The sequence below is a fragment of the Mesocricetus auratus genome, unplaced genomic scaffold, assembly GCF_017639785.1.
Source record: "Mesocricetus auratus isolate SY011 unplaced genomic scaffold, BCM_Maur_2.0 Super-Scaffold_100014, whole genome shotgun sequence".
Taxonomy (NCBI): Eukaryota; Metazoa; Chordata; class Mammalia; order Rodentia; family Cricetidae; genus Mesocricetus; species Mesocricetus auratus.
Window position 1 is genome coordinate 57,129,940 of NW_024429197.1, and position 25,419 is coordinate 57,155,358.

The 25,419-nt window shown below is 39.9% G+C and overlaps 1 protein-coding gene across 1 annotated transcript in view; it reads right to left on the reverse strand.

The window, feature by feature from the left end:
* Window positions 1-381: 381 nt before the first annotated feature.
* The window catches only part of Lurap1l (leucine rich adaptor protein 1 like), a 38,016-nt gene continuing 12,978 nt past the window's right edge, over window positions 382-25,419 (reverse strand). The window contains exon 2 of the mRNA XM_005082180.4: window positions 382-1,109. Within this exon, the coding sequence (XP_005082237.1) occupies window positions 735-1,109 (375 nt within the window). The 3' untranslated portion in view covers window positions 382-734. The remainder of the gene's footprint in view (window positions 1,110-25,419) is intronic.

Below are 25,419 nucleotides of genomic sequence, written 5' to 3' on the forward strand. Positions count from 1 at the left end.
AGCCACCCAGGGAAATCTGTCTCTGCCTATACTTACCTTAAAAACTACTGTCCACTGTTCTTTGAAATCTAGTAATGTAATACATATTGTAACACAAATAAACTTGAGATTTGTATTAAACTCGTTGATTATAAAAGGCTAATCTACAATATTAACAGCAGAGTGGAGGGAACCAAATCTACACAATTAGGGTCTTCCAAATGTCAATCACATCCATGAATATGATGGAGAGTACTGCTCATTATGTACTTACATGGCCTGGCTTTGAATTAATGTCTGTGTTCAAATATTTTGTTCAACTTATTAGGCAAGCAGTAAAATATCTTAATATCTTCCAGCATATAGGAATCTCAAAGCACTTAAGAAAACAAGCAACAAAAATGAAGTTATTAGACTTTGGTTTATTGTAAAATTTAGCAAAGTTTTCCTTATAATCCCTGACCCCTTGCTTGAAAACAATTATTGCTTATTCTTTTCCCTCTACTTATCTGTGCTACTATAGAAGAAGAGAGAAAGCTTATTATAATAAATAAAAATAAAGATGTAACAGAGAAAAATAAATCAGTCTAGATGAGAAACATTAGGAGCAACAGAAATATTATTAAGCAGTTTAAAAATAAGCTTCTTTAAAAAGGTTGCCTTATTAAAATAAATCACACCAAAAATATAGCAGCAGAGAAGAAGGATACATACAAGTTAATTGCACACCAGTCCCATGCAAAAAAACTAGGTCATTAGCCAAAGCAGTAGTACTCAGAATCCAATGTGGGGTGCTTGTGCAGAGCCTGTGTGTCCTCTATGAAGGAGCTGTCACTGAACTGGTCCAAGTCCGAAGGGGTCTGATGGCCTGGTACATCATCTGCCAGAGTGTCCAGGTAGCTCCCCACAGAAATGCCATCCAGACCGTCACTGCCATCATGGAGGCTGTTGTAGCTACCATGTAAGGAAGTATCCTGACTCTCCAGGAGACTGCAAAGGCTGCCACTCAGACTGCTGCCTCGGCTGGTGATGGTGGCCTTTTCCTCAATCATCCACTTGATGGACTCGATGCTCTCATTGATAAGGAGCAACTGTCGCATGAGCCTTACATCAGTGGCTCTGAGGTTAACCTATGGCAGAGAAGAAGAGAAGAAACACAGTTATTCTATATTCTAGAAAAATCTCAAATTCGCTGCAGTCCACAATTTTAAATCCATGGAATTAAAAACAAAATGCTCTTGTTTCACTCTCTTTGGAAATTGTTGGCTCCTGGTAGAAGTTAGAATCCAGAACTCACTTCCCGGCATACACAGCAGCCTGCTAGCTGGCCAATAAAAGCCTCATCATATTTCTGAACCCAATCAAGGTCCTTGAATACACCCATCAAATGGCAAGTTGTCTGTTCAGAAATGCATTCTTTCTGGATAAACTAATAACTAATAACATATATATATATATATATATATGGTACTGGGTTGACAATCAGAAAAATGAGGAAATGAAGGAATTCTCACTAGTTTTATAGAAATCTTTGCTTATTAAATAACAGCATGCCAAGCAACATTATGAAAAAAAATCAACATTCATTAGAAAAACCTAATTACCCAGTACTGCAAGCAGTATCACTTCCTTCTTCTTTTACGAAGAACTAAAAACTTCAGGGGAAAAAGTTAAGAATACAGTCCTTCTGAGTGCATCTCCATGAAGAATGCTGGATCTATAATGCCTTTGTTTCTAAGGAAAGCCAGACTGGGAGACAGGAACCCATCTGGCCATAACAGGGCCTACTCACATCCATTACAATTTGAAAATGGATCCTATTCTTCCACTTGAGATAGTAGCCCAAAAATCTGACCATGCCACTTCTTTAAGAGATAGGACTAATCCAGAAATGTAGTCTCTACACTCATCAAAATTATTCATTCTTGAGTGACTCAAATCACAAAGAAAGAGAAGTCTATTGTCATCAGAAATATGCTTTCATCCAACAGGAGTTCCGGCTGGGGAGTTAATCCATAACTGAAAGTGAACTTTGGATTTAGTGAATGTGTGAACAAACAGGGAGGGATGAAATTTCCACCAGAGAGCAGCTGGAGATAGTGCCTAATAAGTGCCCTGCGTTCAACCCAAAGAGACAAACAGACAGAGACACAAAAAGAGGAGAGGGAGACAGAGAGAAGAGAGAAAAAGTTCCACTCTAGAGTACAATTTTCACAACATAATGAAAATATAAGTGTAAATACAAGAAGTATAAAGGGCACTTTTAAAATACTTTAGATTCAACATCTTCTTGGTGAAAAGCATGAAGAATAAACCCACACAGACACTAACAGATTAAAAGTTATTCTCTCTATGGTATTCTTAAACAGAAGAATATGAGCTCGGTAAGATTCAAACTGCTTATTTTTTTTAAGGTTTTTCAATGACCCTGCAATGACTGTGACCACAAAGGAGGCTTTCTGGAAGTCTTCGTGTTCAAATTCATCCACACACCTTAAAAGCCATCAAGACATTGTTCAAATTACAAATGGCATAAACATTTGCAAATCATCAACAACGTGCAAGAGTCCACTGATCCGCACAGAAAACCAGTCGATAAAACTCCTACAGAATTCCCCTAAAGTTCAAGGCCTTTCCCATGCCTACTAGAGGCCTGGGGCAAGATCAGCATGACCAATTCCCGACCACTCCCCAAGTGAACAATAGATGCCTGTTCCCACATGTATGCTTGATCCCAGGAAAATACCCAACTGGGTCCAGCTCTGATTGGTAGACCATCACCACTCTTCATTTCTCCAGACTTCTCATTCTTTGAGATGGACTATTCCCAGCTTACTGACTCTTCTGCTGATCCACAAAGCCTCTATGGTGCTTTGTATTTGTATCCCCTCACAACCCTGCTGAATTTTGTGTAGTTGCATACTATGACAGATTGGTGACATGTATCACAAATATATATTATATATGTATATATGTATATATATATATCTTCTCAATTATGTAATAAGTCCCTAAATAAGTCATACTTACCATTCTCCTACATTGTAAAAATTTTTCCTAAGCACTTTTTAAAAATTTTAGTTGTATTTCCAGATCTTTGAAATATCTTAAGATATTAATAAATTCACCCTTCCAGAAACTACATCACTCAAGGGTTAATAAATACTAAGAACACATTTTCTGTCAGAAATTTTAGTCTTGTATAGTAGTAACATTTAACAGACTTGCTTCAGTTTTATTAAGCAATAAAATTAAAAAGAAAATAAGCTATGAGGAAACAAAAGTTTCCTTTCGCCACGAAATGATCTAAGTAAGGGAATCTTTTGCTTCTAAAAGCAAAACATTCAGACGTCATTGAGTCATTGTTAGGGGGTGGGTTGTGAGAGTAACATGGCTTAAGCCTGCTGATGTAGATAATGATTATAGTTGCCAGTGCGTGTAACCCCACGTGCTCCAGGGCAGTAAACAGTATCTGCTAGATTGCTGGGTGTGCTGGTTTCTGTGACTGGCTGCTGGTCTGTTCAGGAGTTCTTGTCTGTCACACAGGACCTTCCCCCAGCTCTAAGGTGTGGCTACGGTATTGATGGACCCTGGGAGTATGAGCAATCCACCAAAAACTGAATCACAATGTTGCTCCTGTCTCCAGTGGCTGCCCCACCTTTATGGAAAGGTGTGAGTGATTCATCGCAGTCCTTGTGATAGCTGCACGAGGAGCAGAGTACCTTCACCACAGTGGCAAGGGGCCTGTGGTTCTCTCAGCTGGGACCCTCCTCAAGCTCTGAGCTTCAATGTTGGAGAGCCCATTCCTGATTAATCATGGCCAGTCCTCACATTGAGTTTCATTAGAATTGTTTTCTGCCTATTTATGACTAGTTAGAATCATTTTGCTTATTACTTGTGCATGAAGGAGTTTCAGAGTACAGGGGACTTTGTCTGCCTATTCACTACTGCTTGCTAAGACATAGAGGAGTACTTGGCACATAGTATCTACTCAATCAGGATTTGTGCAATGACTGAACACTAGTTATGCTCCAGATTGGATCCTTGGTCAGCAGCCTGGAGCTTTGTGTGAGTTGGTGGTATAAGGCTTGAAAGGAAAGAAAATCATCAGGAAAACATACTGCAGGGCTGAAGCATTCCCAAGCATATACTCCCATTTCTATTCACTCACAGGACTTTGGCACTGAGTAACTGGTATAGAGACTGCCTAGCTTAAATTTACAGAGTATAAGATAGCATCTCAAAGGGCAGCAGACTTCAAGCTGTGAGTCACAGTGCACACATAATTCTGTTTGCTCAGGGGTGATAACTTGTTCTAGCACAGCACAGGTGTTCTGCAAACACCCAGTGAAAGGAATTGAACAAAGAGGTCAAACAAACCACGCATCTCTTTCCCCAATACAAATGTCCATACTGTCTGATTCAAAGCCATGTCAGTGTCTACCCCTTTCCCTCCTCACTCTCCACACCCTATTCTGACCTTGGCAATTCCTGCTGTGTGGTTTGCCTTCACCCTGAGTCTTCTAACCTTCAGGTTTGTGACAAACTCCCCATGCCCTATTCTGACCTCTACAATTCCTGCTGTGTGGTTTGCCTTTACCCTGAGTCTTCCAACCTTCAGGTTTATGCCAAGAAGTTTTTTGGCCTCTGGGGAAGATGCTGAAATTCCATGTCAATTCTGGCAAGTAGTGGACTGGGTTTGTACAAAATTTGAAATGCAGGACCTAGAAAGAGCGACTATTCCTAAGAACACAAAAATTTCAAGATCTGTTCTCTTCTGAGCAATCCTTTTAAAACCAGTTTTTAAAATTACATTTCTTTACCTATGTATTTATCTGTGTAGTGGGTGGTGGTATACAGGTGTCCTAGACATGAGTAAAGTCATTTCTAGAGTCAGTTTTCTCTTTCCATAGTGTAGGCCTCAGGAATCAAAGTCAGGTCATCGGGCTTGGCCCAAGTGTGTTTACTGACATTTACCAGAGTCATCTTGTTGGGCCCACATAGTCTTTTTCATAAAAAAAAAAGAATACAATAGTTATGAATTAACATGATGGAATCCAAGGAAGAAGACAGTTTAATTTTCAATTAACCAAAGAACTAACTAAGGAGGCTGGAGAGATGGGTAAGTGACTGAGAGAACTCACTGCTCTTCCCAGAGCACCAGAGGACTATAGTTCAACTTCCAGAATCCACAGATTGACCAACAACCATCTCTAACTCCAGTTCCAGGTGATCTGAGGGCACTAGGCCTACAATCGGTACACAGACATACAGCCAGGCAGAACACCCACACACATTAACGAAAATAAGTCAATTTTGTTGTAAATTAGAGAACTGATACTCAAGATGGTGCAATGTATGAGGAACATGGTGCATGGTACAAGTCTGCTCTTGACAAGACTTACTTGTGATCTGTGGATTAACAAGCTTGGTGTGTAGGACTGCACATCCCCCAAAACTATGAAGTTCTATTCAGTTCTCTGTGAGCCACAGGGCTTGCTAAGGATAGCAAGGCAAGTTGGATGAAATAAAGAAGAATCCTGATGGCTGCAACTGATCTCAGCCCAAGAACCCAGCTCATGTGCCAGTCTCGACTCCCTACTGAGGTTTCATCTCAGGCATTCCTTTATAAGGAAGTCTCACCGGTCAGATACTGCCAGGTTTTCCCTTCTATTCTGACACATTCTTTGTCTTCCTTGAGGCTGTGTGATTACTCAATCATTTTTGCTATGAGGAAATTGTATGGACCACAAGGAGACGGGCAATTCCTGCTCAAAAGCTTCAGCATGAAATGTCAGCAAAACGCTTGTGGTTCAAACTGAAATTCTAAGTCAACAGGAATTATAATTTAGCTTATCAGAAACTGTGTGATGATAGTAACTGGATTCTCACCATTTGAATTTAATAAAGATTGTATTTGTGTTCCCAAGCAAAGGTGATTTTTTATTTATTGTTATTTTGTGAGTGTGAATGTCTGATGCACACATATATAAGTAAAGGCATGTGTGCGTCATGGCCTTTCTGGAGTCAGTTATCTCCTTCCACAAAGGGATCCAGGGACAGAACTCGGGTTATAAGGCTTACACAGCAGTACTTTTACTGGCTAAGTCTCTGGCCACCCTTCCTGCCTTTCAAATAATATCTTTAAATTGATCAACATGCACATAGCTGTTGAATGTGTCTCTCAAAGAGAGGAACTGGCCACGTTGTCTTGTTATACTTGTGGACTACGTAAGACGCCTCTCACAAAGTCCTCTAAGTTTTCACCCTTATTTACTAATGTCAAGTTAGGTAAACAAAGCATACCATCTCCCAGTTACACAGTCCTACTGTAAACCCACAGTATAAATCCCAAATGCACCAAAAGCTATAATACGAATTAGGAAAAAGAAAGTTCTTTGTAAGTGCATCGTGAAGTTCATAGGGCAAGGGAAAGGTCAGATGTTCCTTTTAACGCTATGCTCTATGCCTAGTTTCCAACCAGAAGAAACAAAGATCATCCATTTCTTTCTTATTACCCTTATTATTATTTCTATCTTATTATCCTTCCCAATTACAGTTGAAGAAAGTATTTGATTCTGGACAACTCTCTCTTATAGTCAGAGCTATTTTCAACTTCCTTGCCATACTTATTTTACAGATATTTACATTTTAAGCATGAATTGGAGAGATGTTGGAAAGGTGCCTGGAATGTTTCTTTTTCAGCAGCTTACCCTAGTTTACGCATTGTCTTAGTTAGGGCTCCTAACCCTGTGATAACATGCCATGGCCAAAATAACTTGGTGAAAAAAGGGTATATTTTCCCCTTACACTTCGACATCACAGTCCATTAACAAGGGAAATCAAGGCAGAAATCTGTAGGCAGAAACTGAAGCAGAGGCCATGGAAGAGTGCTTACTGGTTTGTGTCTCATGGACTGTTCCTTATTACAAATCCCCAGGATCACCTGCCCAGGGGTGGCAGCACCCACAATGGCCTGGACCCACCTCCATCAATCTGGTGGAGTCGTTCTTTGATTGTTGTTCCCTTGTCCCAAATTAGGTTGTGTCAAGTTGACATAAAACTATCCAGAAAATGCACTTCCCCATTGTGTAACCTCCTGGTACCCAACTCTGCGCCTTCTCTGAGTTCACCACATAACCATCTGAAGATCACAAGACATGTTCTGCCTTCTCATGACTGGATTCTCCAGAAGTTTTATTGATAGCTGTATTACACCGTATGTCTCTCTATCTGCCTTTCTCAGGGTGTCCATGAAGACACTGCTGTCTCGCTGTAGACTGAGAAGACACTATATGACATTCATATTCACTGACTTTGATTTAAAATCCTCAGGAGAAAAGCCAGCCTGCAACCACACACACCTTTCTCATTTGGTTCAAAATTTGTTTCTAACTGGGAAATGGAGGTTTTAGTTTTTATACCAGTCATCTTTGGCAGCCTTCATTTATGGTGCTCTCTGGTAGAACTGAGCCATCACTACAACAGTTTGTTCTTTTCCCAAAGCCTTATAGCTGAGTAATTTCCCCCAATGACCACATTACTGACAAAAACATTGTCGTCAGTACAGCTGACCAATGACAACTTCCATGACACAGAAAGTTGAGTTTGGAAATAAGATTGTTTTCAATTTAAGTAAAAATTACTTAAAACAAAAGAAAGTTGAGTTTGGTTATTTGAAAGAGGTGCATGTGACTTCGCTGACTCTGACACTGGTTCCAGTATGAGGCCAGCTTGTGACTCACTGCTCCTTCCAGTGAATCTTCCAATTGCTTTAGCTTTCTCTCTTACCCCATCAGGTTATACTATATCACACTGTATCTTTTCATATCCTAATGGACTGAAAGTCAACTTTCATTTTTCAAGTCTGAGGCATAATTAAAGTTAATGCAACACACTGAAAATTACCTGAGCCAAGATTTGTTTAGAGTGAGTTAACAAGCATGTTTCACACTCACAACAGAGAAGCTGGTCCACACAGAACACAGACCGGAAGTTTGTCCGCTGACATAAATTTGTGTATCCATCTTTCCAAGTTACACCTTAAAGCAGTATTTCCAGATGAGGTTTAGGTCAAAGCCTGCCATTATATTTGTCTATAGTGACCAGGTTTCTGTTCTAAGAGGAGGAGGCAGGTTGGTATTATGCCAAATGTTCAAAGCCAACCACTAGTCACGTGCATATACACACGCACACGCGCGAGCACGCATGCACGCACGCGCACACATACTGCTTTTTCCATTGTTGGCTAATTTATGTCAACTTGACACAAGCTAGAGTTATCTAAAAAGAGGAACCCTCAGTTGAGAAGATGCCTCCATAAAATCCTGCTGCAGGGCATTTTCTTGATTGGTGATTAATAGGGAAGGTAGGGAGGTCCCACACAACTGTATGTGGCGTTACCCCCGGCTGGGGATAAGAAAGCAGGCTGACTAAGCCACGGGGAGCAAGTCAGTTAAGTAGCACCCCTCCAAGGCCTCTGTATCAGTTCCTGCCTCTAATTCTCTGCCCTGTTTGAGTTCCTGTCCTGACTTCATTCAGTGATGGACTATAATGTGAAAGCATAAACCGAATAAACCCTTTCTTCCCCAGGTTGCTTTTGGCTATGGCGCTTCATCACAGTAACAGAGCAGTGACTGAAACATCTCTGTGCTGAGAAAACTGAGATAACCAATTTCTAGGGTGTAAAGATTTATTTTGGCTCATGTCTTCACACAGAACACTTTGAGCATGTGGCAGAATAGTGTCTCCCAGGGAGAGTGCATGTGAAGGAGGTCTATTTAACGTGCAATGGACGAGAAAGAGAGACAGGCTGGGGGCCGGTGTCAAGACATAATGCCCAGCAGCTCAACATCCTTCTAGAAAGCTGCACATCTTAAACATTTTACCACCTCCCAGTTCTGACCCAAGTCAGGAATCAAGCCTTGAGCACATGAACCTTTGGAAGGCATGGAAGAGTCAAACTCTACCATATAAATAAATGCGATATAAACTGGACTGATGTGGGAAATGTGTGATAGATACACTTACACACAGACACAAAGTAGCCTATGCTATAGACTTCTGGAAAGCAGTTGATTCTCAAAGAATGTCTTATTCATGCTTGCTGAACTCTTGGATATGAGGCAAGCTACACAAATAGAATTGCTCCCACTCCGCTGATTCTTTTCTTGACAATTATGTATCCATAAAGACACATTTACCTGTGGGTAAACTTTCTCAAATAGTGCAAATTATATGCATTAAAACTGAAACCTTTGTTAGCCTTACACTGGTGATGTTACTGGTTTATCGGTGATGTCAACAACTTCTTTGGTGAGCTGTACAATTTGTTTTGAATATGCAACCAAGGTTTTATTTCCCTTTTCATTATAAGTAAAGTAACAGAGACATTACGAAATGTATTTATTTTATATTTTATGTGTACAGTGGTTTTTTTCTGCATGTAAATCTGTTTATCATTTATGTCCTGGGAGCCTGCAGAATTACACATGATTGGTTATGAGCTGCCATGTGGGTGCTGGGAATTGAACAATGTCTTCTAGAAGAGTAGCATTGTTCTTAACCATTGGGCTATCACTCCAGCCCAACAAGGAAAATTTAAAGTTTAGTCTTCAAGTATTAAAATAATTCCTGAAGCCGGGCGTTGGTGGCGCACGCCTTTAATCCCAGCACTCGGGAGGCAGAGGCAGGCAGATCTCTGTGAGTTCGAGACCAGCCTGGTCTACAGAGTGAGTTCCAGGGCAGCCTCCAAAGCCACAGAGAAACCTTGTCTGGAAAAACCAAAAAAAAATCATTCCTGACCTTTTAAAATCTAGAATCAACTAATTATTTATTTATAACGCTTTTCGGTTTCTTTGTATGAATTCTTCTATAATGGCTAATTTCTAGTTTGCGATGTGATGTCAGCAAATAGAGTTGATAAGATGTTTAGAACATCTCATATATAGTACTTTCATCTCTTACAAAAAGAAAGGCACTCCTCCAGTGTCTCTACCCCCACCTTCTCAAATTTGTGGCTTCTTTATATATATACGCACACACACAAATTTATAATACATTCTGTTGAGTCCATTTAGTGTTAATGTTGTCATATGCAACATTGCTAAGTGCTGATCACTTGGGACTGGATAACATATCTGGAGGATTAACCCCAGGTAAGGCTTGTTCTTCCTCTTGCAACATCCACTAACTGCTCTTCATCTAGGGGATGGGGCCTGGTGAGTTTCCCCTATCCACACTGGCATGCCAACTGATGTTTTCACTTTTTAGGTCTTATTTACGTAAAGAGGATATTAAAATTTCATGGGTACCGCCTTTCCTCTCATGTATAGACGATACTTGCCTCAAGACTAACTGAGCCTGACAATGGTGGCACATGCCTTTAATCCTAGCACTTGGGAGGCAGAGGCAGGTGCATCTCTGTGAGTTCCAGGCAAGCCTGGGCTACAGAGCGAGTGCCAGGATAGGTTCCAAAGCTACACAGAGAAACCCTGTCTTGAAAAACAAAACACAACAACAACAAAAAGAATATAACTGATAGCAAAAAGCAGCAAAATCAAGAAGTAGTTGAGTACATGCTATCTTTGAGTATAACATTGATTTGTAGGTAGGCTTATATATATACCTATAAAGTTTCTTTTTTTAAGATTTATTTATTTACTATGTATATAGGGTTCGGCCTGCATGTATACCTACAGGCCAGAAGAGTGCATCACATTTCATTACGGATAGTTGTGGGTCACCATGTGGTTGCTGGGAATTGAACTCAGGATTGGAAGAGCAGCCAGTGCTCTTAACTGCTGAGCTATCTCTCCAGCCCCATACCTAAAGTTTTATTGGTGAGTGTGACAAGAAGTTCCCAAAGCTCCTGAGAGTTTAATAAGCAACTCATGTACCCCAATATATGTTGGTTTTAGAACTATTGGGAAGATGTAGAAAGCTTAACTTAATCTACAGTGTTTGGTGAAAAGTACATTTAACAACTTTAATTTTATATCTTAAGATTTTTATCTCTATATAGGATTTAGAAAACAGAATGTCCCTGTCTTGGAAAAGAAAAAAACAAAGAGTGTACCTTTATCTTTCCCACTAAACATAACTTAAGATAAATGTAAAACATAGTGAAATTATTGTCAAGATAGGCATGGTATTACGTGCCTGGATTCAGGCATTTGGGAGTCTGAGGCAAGACGATGGTGCCACCTGGGTTACAAAGCAAGACACTGTATCAAATATAAGAAGTAGTTTATGGAAATGGACGGGTCCTATGTGTAGACTACTGTTTTAGGGTCGTCAACCAAAGATCCACATGGTAAGTAACTGAGCTCCAGGCAATGGCCAGTGCCATCCCCCAGCACCTCAATGAGCCTGACAGCACATTCTTGCAAAACTGAGCCTTGAGATGAGCACAGCCCTTGGTGTTTGTTACCCTGTTCTGCACCTTGATGGGAGTCTGCTGGAAATCTCTAATCTAGGGACACGCAATTAAAATGTGCTCACACCCCTGACTCACAGAAACTCTGAAAAAGTTTGCTTTGTGATGATGCTGAGTTTGGGGAGCACATATCACTAAAAAGTCATGTCAGTGACAATCCATGCACACTCGGATCAGCCAGGGACTAGAGGGTTTTTAGCTTGTGGATAACTTGGGACAATGGCAGACCACTGTCATCTATGGAATGCTACTTCTAATATCCAATAGGTTGGTGTTTAACAAATGAGTAAGTGGTTAAGTATTTATTGGTGGAAACAAAGAATATTCTAGGTAAGGCAAAGTCAATATTTGAACAGCTATCGTGATTTCCCACAGGGCAAACTTGCTTCTCCAGAGAATGCTACTTCTTACACTGAGGAATGATAGTGGGAGAAATGTTTGATAATTAACGACATGGTAGATACACTCACTCAATGGAGATAACTCACAAAATACTCTCTAGGGTAAGTAAAAGACAAATAGTTACACTGATTAGCATATCTAAACTTACACGATAACATTCAGACACAACATGAAGAAAAATTTGGAACAAACTAAAAGATGAACATAGTAACTGAAGTTACGATATTTACAATTTCTTCTATTGCAATTTTTCTTTTCACAATTTTTCATTTAAGTTGAAAATATACTTTGAGTTGGCTTCAAAAGAGAAAACAATGGAAGGACCAGGGGAAAGGAATAAGAGTTCCCTGTAGTCTACTACAAAGCATAATTCTTCATATGTTAATTTGTTTTCTTTACAAGCGGTCCACTGGCATCTTACCATGATGCTCATTTTCAATTGTTGTTAGTGATTTGGCCACATCTGAAATTGTTATACAGCATGGGTTTTGGGCTTGTCTTACTTTTCATACAGTGGCCAACACTGACTGAATACTTTCACCTGGAGATTGCAGGAGGGACTCTCCAATGATGTAATCCTCACTGGGTGGAGGAATGATGGGAAGGGCAGTCCATAAACAACATCTGCAACATTCCAACACTTACTGCAGTACCTGGACCTGCTGCTCTTCTGACTTATTCAGTCTCAGCTCTTAAAAACAACTTTGGGAATACTCAAAAACTATGTCATCTATCATCAGCTTCCTATACTATATACTTTGTCAATAAGTATGCCAACACATGTGTGCACTTACCCACACCACACACACACACACACACACACACACACACACACACACACTGCTGAAGCTGATACTCTCATGGTGGCTTCAGTCTGACAAGTAACAAACAAGAAAAAGGCTGAAAAAGCTATACAGGTCAACAACATCCTTAGAATAAGCGGGTGACTGAGGTCATAAGACAAACTGCAGTCCGGGACACAGGTCAATAAATTCATTGTGTACAGAAACAGAAGTCCACAAGTCCAGAAGCAGAAGGTACCAATGTCAGTGGCAATGTTCTAAAGGGCAATGTGTGAGTTGGTGGAGGTTGGGTGGCACCTGCTTTTGACTTAGGAATGGTTTCATCTCCAGCAGTCCTGCTGGTTTCTCACCATCTCCTGGGTTTCCGGCAGGAGAGGGGATGCTCCAAAGTATGTACTCCCACACATTTCTGGCCTCCTTAAGCAGGACTCTCCTTAAGTAGGTTGGTTTACAAAGACTAATAAAGTGAGGCTTTTCCTACAGCATAATCTCACTGAGAGAGGGAAAACATTGCAGTCAAACTCACTGAAGAACACTGCCTTCGGCGCCGCCATCCAGCAAACCAGCAATTTCTGTAATGTGGGGGTTAATACTGAAAGTCCTTCAGGCCTTTGATCCTAGTTAAGATTGCCTGAGAAAAGTGAGATTTAATAGGGTGCCAAAACAGGAGTCCTGGGGAAATTTCAGTCACTGACACCCACAGCTAGAGTAAACAGAGCCCAACTCTCACTAAGGCTAACACCCAGCCCTACCTAAAGGCCTCCAAACCCAGCTCCTTTTTCATATCAAACAGCCACAGAAAACCAGAGAAAATACTAGGAACAGCCCAGAACAGCATAAACAGACAAACAAACAAACAAACAAACAAAGCACAGAGAACAACTACTTCTTTTGCAAACTATTTCAACTAGAGAAATACTTAAGTCCCGAAGGGAAGGGAAAACTTAATTCTACCACAGGAATTGCATGCCCACAGCATCACAGTGAAGAATGGGGCTGAAGTTTCATCAAGTATGCACTGTTCTTCCTTCCTTTCATGCTACATGGAAAGGACTTGACAGTCCCGGTGGACACAGCCAGCCTGTGCCACAGCTCACTGGCAGACTTTGGTTGGTGATAGAGTGGCATGGCACGGTTGAATAGTAGCCAAAACAGCAAGTTTTGTTTTATCTTGTTTTGTTTTCTGGGAGCTATTAACAAGCTTAACATTAGTATTCCTGAAGACTGGCTGTGTGACACTCTGGTACCATCCATAGATACAGCAGATGCTATCACCCCAACTGAAAAACTTCACCTTCAGGAAATAAACCTTATTTCCTTATTTTTTGTTCTCTGAACCTATCAGAAAAGACTTTTAAAAAATTAATACAATAATTTTTACCATAATCTTAGCTTTGCTGAAAATAAACTTCTGACTATAAACATAAAATTTTGTAAAATCTTACATCATTTGAAAATATTTGATATAAAATTTCAATATATCCTCAATAATACCCTAAAATAGATTAAGCATATGACCAGATTACCTAGGTTGATTTTTTTTTCAGGTAATCGGCTATTTACTATCAATTTGGCTTAGACTTAAAAAAGTCATAAGTGAACTTGCAAATTTGTGTCTCAAAGACTTGCAAATTAACTACTTCTGCCAGGTTGGAAAAAAAATGATAATCTCAAAAACTTAAGTTTTATTGTTTTAAGAGATGTTTAACAGTTTTATCTCTAAATTGAGTGTTTGGTCTTATATTTTTCCTGAGAAAATATATAGCCACAGCACATTTATCTAATTCTGTTTTGAAAGAACTCTAACTTACTCTCATAGCCTGCTGTGGGCTCACCGCTAGAACTACTCAGACAGAATTGCTAAGATGTTGCTGGACTAACAAAGGCGTAGAAGGAAGCTTCATCTTCCCAGAACTTGGTTTCTTCTTCTCGTTTCTGGCTTGTTTGCTTTGTGGTTTCTAATCCTGGCTATGTAACTCCACGTTTTATTTAACTGTGATCACATCATGTCCATTTCACAACTAGATAATGGCAGGTTTTAATTACATAGCCACGTATGCTTCAAAAACAAAATGTGTGTAAACAGCCAGCAGCTAATGAACACTGAGGCCAGGAATAGTCTCCAATTCTATACATCTCTGGGGGCGCCTAAAACAGACAATCTGGTTTCATCATGGGATGACTTGATGGTCTGTGTGGGAAGACAGAAATCTATCCAGACAATTTGGAAGGCAATAGGGATATAGCCAGTTACTCTCTATTGTCTGCTTGTCCACTTGCTAAGGTCTGTGAAGAAAACATTCCTTTACCAAACTGGAAAATGATCCCTTGAAATTGGTGGCCTGTGTTTTCTAGTGTCCTGTGCCCAAGATCATGGAATTGAGGTTTCAAGTCCTGTAGGTGGCTGTGGACTTAAATGAAAAAACTCCTTTACAACTCACTAATAAAATTGTTATGCAGGGCTAACAAGATGGATTAACAGGTAAAGTCCCTTGTTACATAGCAATCCCCAAAACCCACATAAAACCATGGATGCATGCATACACACATGCAATAATAATAATAACGATGATGACGGTGATGATGATGATGATAAATATTTATAGAAGAATATGAGTGGGCCAGAGAGATGCCTCAGTAGTTAAGAACATTGGCTGCTCTTCCAGACGACCAGAGTTCAATTCCCACATGGCAGCTCACAACTCTCTATAACTCAAGACCCAGGGAATTCAAGGCTGTCTTCTTCTGACCTTATTATCCCCCAGGTGCACATGTGGTGTATTTATATATATATACAGGCAGAAAACTCATGCACATAAAATTAAAAAATAAACGTATCTTTTTTTAAGTGTCCTAACTTCAAACTATGTATTGTTTTCAAGTACTCCTTGAATCCTTCCGATTTTCCCTTCTAATATAAGCCCAAAGGGTGGCTAAAATTTAAAAATGTCTTTCATAGCCAAGCTCTTCTTGAATTCTCTGCAAGGCCCCTGGGTGAATGGCCCTCCATGCAGACAGCTTGACAACACCCATAGAAAAACCATACTATGATCCAACTGAGGTATTTGTAAATAACCAGAGAGCTAGTTGTAGTTACTGGGTTGCTCAAATCCCAGCTACACGGAATTAAAAGAAGAAGCAAAAAGAAAATAAAAATTTAAAAAGACAAGACACTTGCTGTAAAACTTGTCTGACAGCCTTTCTTCACAACCAACACAGGAGACCAAAAGGTATGAAGTGTTAAGTTTCACAGCACAGGTTCAAGCCAGCAGGGCAGTCTGAAATACATCAAGCTGTGTGTCCTCGGTTCAGTTCGGTGCAGTTGGGGCGCTGTGTCTGAGCAGATGTCGCCAGGTCCCACAGGTAAAGGGTTCAGTCTCACTTCTGATGTGAGCTCCACATTGTATATTCCCACACTTCTGACCCGCCATCTATGTATAAACCAGGGTCCTGGGCTTCCCCTCCTTGGGTTATGTAGCTTGCTCGTGCCTCCTGCAGAACTCGGGGTAACACCTTCATTAGATTTACCAGTGTATTGTAAAGGATACCACAAAGGATCCGAGGTAAGAAAGAAGGTCCACAAAGCTTCCGGGGCCTTTTCTAGTGCTTCACTCTCCAGGAGGCATCACAGTCACAGCTAACTGAAACTTACCAAGCCCCGTCTCTTGTGTCTTCATAGAGGCTTCCATACATAAGCTCGATCCATTATATTGCCGACCAACCTGATCTTCATCCCCTGTACTGGTCCCCGAGTTAGGGGATTGGGTTGAAATTACCAATCTTCTAATCATGCTGCTATCTTGTCACAACAACCAGTTCCCAGATGGAAACAACCAGTGGACTGCTAGTCTTCAGTCAACTCAGTGTCGAACAAAAGTTATTTGTTACTGCCGAGGTTGCAAGGATTTTGAGAGCTTTATGCCGGAATGCATAAAGGAAGACCAGCCTCAGATTTCACGACGTCACACTACGATCCCTAAATGTTGTGATGATGCTGCAATCATCATCCTTACCTGCTTACATTATAGCGCTACAAATAGCTTAATGACACTAAATATCAGTGACCCAAGTCCTATACTCCTACCTCTTCTTTTAGACATATTGAAATAATCCTTTCACATGGCACCATTTTGAACAGTTATGCTTATTCTAAAGAAATCTGGAGTCACTGAAATAGCTGTGCCCCAGATATATTCTTTCTTTCCAATTTAGTTGTTTCCAAAAATTTCACTTTTGTTCATTAAAACAAGTTTACTGTGACATGGAAGAGTTTGCTCACTTTTCAGTTTGATATAATGTACCATGTGGATATCTAGACAAACATAGTTCCAGGATCAATAGTGTGTAAGTAGATTTAAAATGGAAGTGATAGATGCTTCACTATTTACTGCTATGATACTTTGCAACCCAAATATCCACTGATAGTGTAGTTAGTTGAGGGCCATGATGAAAGAATGTAACCTTGATTTTAGTTTTTTTGCCACCAGCAGCATATGTGGACTTAAATCACCCAGCCTTCTCAAGCTTTGCTTTTCCTCTTTGACAGGTGAGAATACCTGTCATAAGATCATTCTTATGATACCCTCAAGCCCTAAAATGGCTTGGTTCTTGAAAAACAGTTCGTTAACAGTCCATGGCCTCTGTAGAGCTTGCAAAGAAAAGGGAAGAGTTCTCCACTTGCTCCATAAGACTTCAGAATGAACTGCCATTGATTGATTCTTGAGGAAACTGCATTGGAAGAAAGTCTATGGGTAGACTACAATTTTCCAAGGTATTGATTTCTTTAGATAGGAGAAGCAAAACCACCAAGGATGGTCATGCACAGAGAAACGAAAAAGTGAAACTTGCAGCATGTGTTCACCCTATCCACTGACCCCAGTGTAGGACACAGACCTGTATGAAAGAAATGGGGGATAGAGGAAGAGCAGGAATGCAGCCTGTGGTGAGGTAAGACTCGCTGTCATTGGGGAAAGAGCTCACAAGGTGGCGAAACCATTTGACTTGAGACTAAGGAAAATAACCACCTGCCCAGAAATACAAAGATCCTTTTGTGCTTAAAGCTGCCAATCCACCTGGAAGAGCTAGGCTGTAGACTGTGGTAAGCGGAAGTGGGAAAGTGTGTCATGGAGGGCCTGCTGTGGGGAGGCGCTGACAGCACATTTACCTGGAGAAGCTCCGTGCACTTTCTCACATAGCTCTTGAACTGACATTTGACTTTGCTGTGCCAGGAGAGCTGTTAAAGTGAACTCCCCCAGGAAGCGCGTTTCACTGTGCAGAGTTGGATGAGCAGCTCAAGCTCAGTCATTCTTGGGGGCAAAAATACACCAATAACAATAGCAAAGGATATAGAGAAAACTGACTTGGTCATGTAAGAAGCTCATTTAAGGACCTCTGCTTATAATGACACGGGCCCAATTTAATCAGGTCTCTATAGAAGGAGTGCAGCCTCTTCAAGAGCTGTTTTCCAAATCGCACGTAATTACCTCATTCTCCCGAGTTCCAAGTGACAGGTCCACTGGAGGAATTGTGATGAGAATGAAAAGGTGCTTAATTTGCACAGGAGAAGCACAAGTGAGCGGCTTCCTATTTCTCCAGCAGAGTTAGCAGGCTGCTTCCTGTTTCTCAGCTGGAGTTTTAAAACCAGGGCAAAGTGCTTTTAGAGGTCGACACTGAAAGGTCTAGCCCCAGTGACTCCAAATTCTTATTTTGCTCTCCATTTCCTCCCCATAAACTCACTATTGCTGTTCCTAAATTCTCATAGAAAATATGTTCTTCCTCTTGGGTTTTGAGTTGTTCTCCCATCGTGGGGGGTATTCTTAAGTTTCTCCAGCTTATGTCTTTAGAAAGAAAATGGACACAAAAGAAATTGTCATATGACTTCAAATGCAATAACACTCATTGCAACCAATTTTAATTTCCAAATACATTTTATGCTTTAATTTAATTTTTTGAAAGCTACTCTTTGTTGAGCATGTGTGCACTCCTCTAACTCCAGCTACTTAGTAGGTTGAGGCAGGACATGTTGACTTGAGGACTGACTGGGCACTGCAGCAAGATCTAGTTTCAAACAAAAAGGGAAAAACAAAGTATCTTCAGGGTTGGAGAGGTGGCTCAGGGGTTAAGAGCACTTGACTGGTCTTCCAGAGGTCCTGAGTTCAATTCCCAGCAACCATGTGGTAGTTCACAGCCATCTATAATGAGATCAGATTCCTTCTTCTGGTGTGCATGAATACAAGGCACTCACACACATAAATTACATGAATAAATAGATATTTAAATTTTTTCCTCTTAAAGTGACATCCTTCTAAGGAAATGGATACAGAAAAAAAAAAAACCTTTTTAAATGATCAGAGGTGAGTTTAGGAACAGATTTTCTTGGGGCGGGGAACCTATGTGGGTGCTCCTCTAGAAGTCATAGGGGCACAGAGTGCTCTGTAAGCTTCAGTAATGGTTAAGTCACCCATCCCTGGCGGCGTGTTTCTCAATATTCTCAACCATATTTGAAGTCATAGCCCGATGTGAGGCTTTCTCCAGGAGCACAGCTGTTACAGCTCGTGGAGTTGTTCAAAGTTTTTGGATGAATGGACCTACGGGGATGACTATGTAATAATTATAATTAAGTGGCTATATTTTCTACTTAAGCAACTCCCTAGAAAAATAGTTTAGTACTAAAGATAAGAGCTATGATCTTTATCAAGATGCAAAAGCTCTAAAATTTTTCTGTTGCCTCATGCCTTAGAAGTCACAATTAACTTCATGACTAGAAATTATCTAAAATAAGAGGTTTTAATTTCTCTTTGAACTTGACCAGAGAGGCAACCACAGACCTTATTTAACTGTAGAAATTACTAACGTATCAAATTTTACTAAGGCATGGTTCCCATATTTTGTAGGAATGAAAAAAAACACTGCCTCACAAATCTAAACTCACTAAAGGGGCAATAGATTTTTTTGTTTTACTTTTGGAGTCCATGATTTGCTATTATTATTATTGTTATCATTATTATCACCAACCCTTTTGAATTTCCAAATGTAGATGAGCTAAAATATAACCTCAGACACCTTGATATCATATTAAAACAAACAAGCCTCGTTTTGACTTCAAAAGACAGGTTAAAATAACATTCTTCCACTAAGTAGCTTTTACATTTCTGTCAACTGGACAGGTTGCTTAATACTTTTTCTACACCAGCTCTCTAACCCACAAAGTGACTGTATAGTAGTAGAACTGCATGAGATATTGTATACAGCTTGTATTCAATGGAATTTAGATAGTCCCTTTACTTTTGAAATAGGTCAAACTGTATTAAGTTGCAGGTAAGTGGGATCATTACACCCACACATTTAATGTACACAGGGACTACAGTTTTAACACAACATGGTATACGAGAAATTTGCCAGGAGATTAGTTTTAGATGATCTTGCCACAAAAAATATCTTAAAGGGTAGCATGTAAGTTAACTTGCATGACTATGAAGTCACTTAACTATGTATGTACAGTATCCTGTTCATCTTAAATGTAAACAATAAAAATTATTGTGCCATAAATTTTTTAAATGCTTGCCATGTTCAAGTAAGGTAGAATGCATGTATGTATTTATTTAAAGATTGGCTGACCTAAACACTGTGTAGACAAAGCTGATCTTCTGTGATTAAACACCACATCTGGCATGAGAATGAATGTGCTGAATTTTATTTCTGATAAAGATTTTGGTTATTCATTTGATTGAAAGTATTATTTAAAAATTCACTTTAGCATAGTAAATGCATCCAATCAGCTGTGTATCACCAAACCTTTAATCCCAGCACTTCACAGGCAAAGAGAGGCAAGTGGATCTCTACGAGCTTCAGGCCAGCCTGGACTATACAGCAAGATCAGGCTAGCCAGGCTACATTTTGGGGCCCTATCTCCAAAAAGAAAGAGGGGGAAACAAAAAAGAAAGAGAGGAGAGAGGAAATGAGGGAGAGAGGTAAGAAAAAATATGTCTAATTCATATACTTAAGTGTCCATAATTTTCATTTATAACATTTAAATCTAAATATGTGATGGTACCAGTGACACCATATTACTCTGAAGGTTTAGATCCTTGAACTGGGTTGATACATTCACAAGTGTTGCAGTGAAACAACCAAAAGCCTCCAGCTAGACATAAAAATTGTAGAGTACTAGTGATAGAAGAAAACATAGCTAATGATGGAGTTGGGCTACTGTATTTTATAACCACGCACAAACTCACGACTGATGATCCACTGACAAGGTTTCTTAAATGTTAACAGCCAACCACTCCCAATACAAACACACAGTGTGGACATAGGACATTCCTTTTTGATTGTACGCTGTTCTATATTATGCCATGCTTGCTTTAAAGAAAATTCAACAAATAGCAAGCACCCCTCACATTTTAATGATACAAAAGAGGAATAACAAAGACTTTACAATGATTTTTTTAAAAAGTGTCTGAGAATACAAATATACTTCTGCTTTCTATTCTTAGCCTCTAATATTGCTAATTTCTGAAAATGAGCTGCTGCCGGATTAAATGTCATGCAAATAGCTGTTCTAGCACTACAAATTAGCATATATCCAATGTTAATTCATCGCCTCTAGTTTTGAAGGACCACAGATGAGGGTGATAAAAGCAGATGTCTGGCACATGGCAGCAGATGGGTCAACGCATTTTAAAGAGCTGCTGGGAACAGAATGATTCACTTTTCTCAATTCATATTTTTTAAAAAAAGGTGATAAGAATTACGCAGGAGCAGCCCAAGCAAGGTAGGCTTGATGGGCTCCTAATTTTCCCACAGTTTTTATGCGGGACTCGGCGGTTTGCTAGGGTGCTTCATGTCACAGTGTTGGTCTTATTCAGGTAGAAAAATTCATAAACAAACATCTGAGACTGTAGATAGGAACTCACTACACTACTGCAGAATATGCCAGTTGGTGGCAAGAATTATTAGACCAGATGGTACGTGATGTATTCATCAGGACATGTCCAGACCTCAGCTCCTGATTCCAAGTATACAGCGCTCGCCCATGTGATTCCCTAGCCTAGTGTGACCTGAAATTTTTCACTTGCAACTTTATACTTATACATGCTTTTTATTATAACGCAGTCATAGGAAAAACTTATTATGTAAAACCCTGACTCAACAGGAGACTGCAGAGACACCTTCAGATAGAAGTTTGCCCATAGAAGTAACATGAAATTACTGCTCTCTCTGAGTAAGGGAAATCCCACCATCGCTTGGACATGGTTCCACTGTAGATAAAACAGAAAAAAAAAGATGCTCATGCAGTGAAAAATGAATGGCCGATGTTTGGTACACAGTATCCTTCATCACAATTAGCCATAATGTCAAATTACTTTTTCTCTAACACATACATTTTTTAAAAGAAGTTTAAATAGATCAGTACTCATCCCGAGTATGCACATGGACTTTGGACTCCCATCCAACAATGTGAGATGCACTTTCACCCTGAACTCTTGGGGGAGGGTCTAGGCCCTGCCCTGGATGAAATGACAGACTATGGACACCCCCATGGAGGGCCTCACCCTCCCCTAAGGAAATGAGGGGATAATGGGGGGGATTAGTGGGAGGGCACGGGAGGAGGGGAGGGAAAGGGAGAGGGACCTGGAACTGACTTGTGAAGCAACCTTGTTTCTAATCTATATTTAAACTGAAAAATAAATAAATAAATAAATAAATAAATAAAATAAAAGAAGTTTTGGTAGTTTAATTGGATTTCTCTCTGCTAAGTCAAATAAAAACTCATAAACAAAATCCTTATAGAATTTCCTAAATTAAAACAAAGCCACCACACTTTCCATACACTTGAACACAGGATCAAAATGACAAAGTCCAACAACAAAAGCTCATCTTTCACTCAACCGCTCATGGGAATATGAGATGCTTTTATGGCAGTCAAGACCTTGGCAGACACAATTTTGAAAAATCTAACGGTTATTGCATGTAGCCTCCTCTGACATCAGTAAAACAGCCTGGTTCTCTGTGTGGCCAGTGTCTTTCCCCTGCTTCAGGAATACGATTACAAACCGAATGCCCAACTTGTCTCCGTTTTGCCCGTACTGCATCTATACAGCAATCAGACTGTGATTCCCATTGCCATTTTTTCCAGTAACAGCAGGCTCAGCTTCCTGGGCTGATTTGCAATTATCAGAGTCCACTGCTAGGGAAGCAGGGTAAAGGAGCACCTGCAGGGATGCTCTGAATTCTACAGAGGCCGAGTTCCCCTCAGTACAGCTTCAGCTGATGGCAGAAGTAGGGAGAATTCTGCCAGCTGTGCACTGCAGAGGCAGGGGAGGGTTAGGTTGTTTTCCTATTGGGTTTGTTTTATAATCTCTCTCTCTCTCTCTCTCTCTCTCTCTCTCTCTCTCTCTCTCTTTTTTTTTTTTTTTTTTTTTTTGGTTTTTTGAGACAGGGTTTCTCTGTGGCTTTGGAGGCTATCCTGGAACTCGCTTGGTAATCCAGGCTGGTCTTGAACTCACAGAGATCCGCCTGCCTCTGCCTCCCCAGTGCTGGGATTAAAGGTATGCACCACCAACGCCCGGCCTGTTTTATAATCTCAAAGAGAAATTTTTAATTTTCAAGGTGGCTTTCCTACTGACTGGGATATGGCCCAATAACAATAAACAACAGCACCGACAAAAGCAAATAGTCTTTACACAGACTTAGTGTCATAACTTCAGCTAATACTTCAATGCATTTCCTTTCACCTAATCTTAATAAAGTCACTACGTGGGAGAAGTTGCAACCTTGTGGAAGTCATTCTCCTACGAATCAGTGGGAATGAGACTTGGACCTTATTCTTGTGGCTCTGGGGCTTTACCTGCTACTCCGACCCATGGGAGAACTCTGAAAACGTGTATTCTTACAGAAAAGATTCAATGTGACAAGAGAATGCTCCATCAGGAATTTGAGAATCAGGTAAAACAGTGACATTTATTCCTGGAGCTAGGAACTATTTGAACATAGCAGGACATTTGGGAAGTATTCATCCAATTCAAAATCTAAGAAACACAGTAAGTATGCTGCATTAGAGAAATGCACAGACGAAAGACAATTCTTTGGGTGATACAAATGATGTTTAAGACAGTTCCATAGAGAGGCCAGAGAGATGGCTTGGAGCTTGGGAAAACTAGCCACTCTTCCAGAAGACCCGAGTTCAATTGCTAGCAGCCACAGTGTGGACTCACAGCCATCTGTAATTCTGGCTCCAGTTCATCCAAACCCACTCTTGACCTCTGTGCCTACCAGGCACACAAGTGGTACACAGACATACATGCAGGCAAAACATTCTTACACATAAAATAAGTCCTTTCTGTAAAGGACAGTTACATGGGGAAAACTTGTAAAAGTAATATCAAGCAAAGAACTGAGCTCCCAAAAAGGCAGCGATAGAAATGGCAAAGCCTACCTTCTACAATGAAAACAACTACAGACAAAAAAAAAAAAAACAAAGAAAAAGAAAATGCCACTCATAAAATAATACAGTCTGGACAGAATAATCATCTTTTTGCTCCTGCTTTTAGTGGAGAATTCTGTATCTATGTCATTAAAATGATTGAAACATAATTCTTTAGAGAACTTCAATGCAGTAACCCGGGCAACTTTAATTTATTGAGATCATATTATGAAACCACAAAACCATTATAACAGTGGGATTACAGTCAATAGGAAGAAAACAAATATGTTTGAAATATTTGTATCATATAAAATTTTAATAGTCCTATTTTGTTTCTATTCTTGTTCCAAAAGTATGCTGTCATATTTTACTTTATTGCATGTTTTAATTCCTCAGTAATCAACAGTGTTTTCTTGTTATGGCTAGTTCAAAGGTATGTCTTTTAAAGACACTAGATATAAAACACATGGAAACTTTTTCTCTGAAGAAAAGAAGTATAAGAAAATGAGCAAGCGTGCAAAAACGCCCCTATCTATATTGTATAAGTCCCCTAAAATAGCAACAAGAACTGCTGCTTATTGACTATTCAGCCATACTCAAATTTCTTAGTTTGCCATTCTCATATTTAGGATTATTCCACCTTGTTATTGGTCTCAGTTTCTCTAACTCAACACAGCCATCCATCCGTCTCGGTCACTAAGGTTTCACAGTTAATCCACGTTTCTCACTACCTTCAGTTTGCTCAAGCTATTTAAACAATCACATCTGAGTCAGCTGTTGCCTTTCTAATCTCTTCCTCAGAGGGGTAATCTAACTATTAGCTATTTTATTATTAATCTATTCCTAATACGGAATCCTTGTACTCTGTTAAATTATAAAGCTGAATAAATTAAACATGGTTCTAGCTATGAGAGAATGTGTCGTCTATTGAGAAGTCCAAAAGAGAACAAAAATCAAAGCCAATATGAAATAAAACGTAATTCATTGTTTGACCCTCATTATAGTAAGTCAGAATTAACTACATGTAACATGGGAAGAGAGGGAAGGGCCAGGCAAGGGGAACTGAGCCCACAGATGGTAAGAGACTCGAACACCAGAAGGGTCTGAGGAAGGGACACGGGGCTCCAGATGGAGGTTTAGATATTGATGTATAGCTTCTGGGCCCAGCATCAGATAAACACCTCTGAAATAATTATTTTCTTTATGAAAACATCCACTTTATTACAAATCCTGAGACTTTTGAGCTTCAACAAGAATTTTTAATGCCATTGAAATTAAAAGTAACCCCACGCCTTATTACCTGATAAACCTGTAAGTTACCTGAACCAGTGTCTCCAGTATTACCTATATCCCTTATGGGGCTTATCACAGGA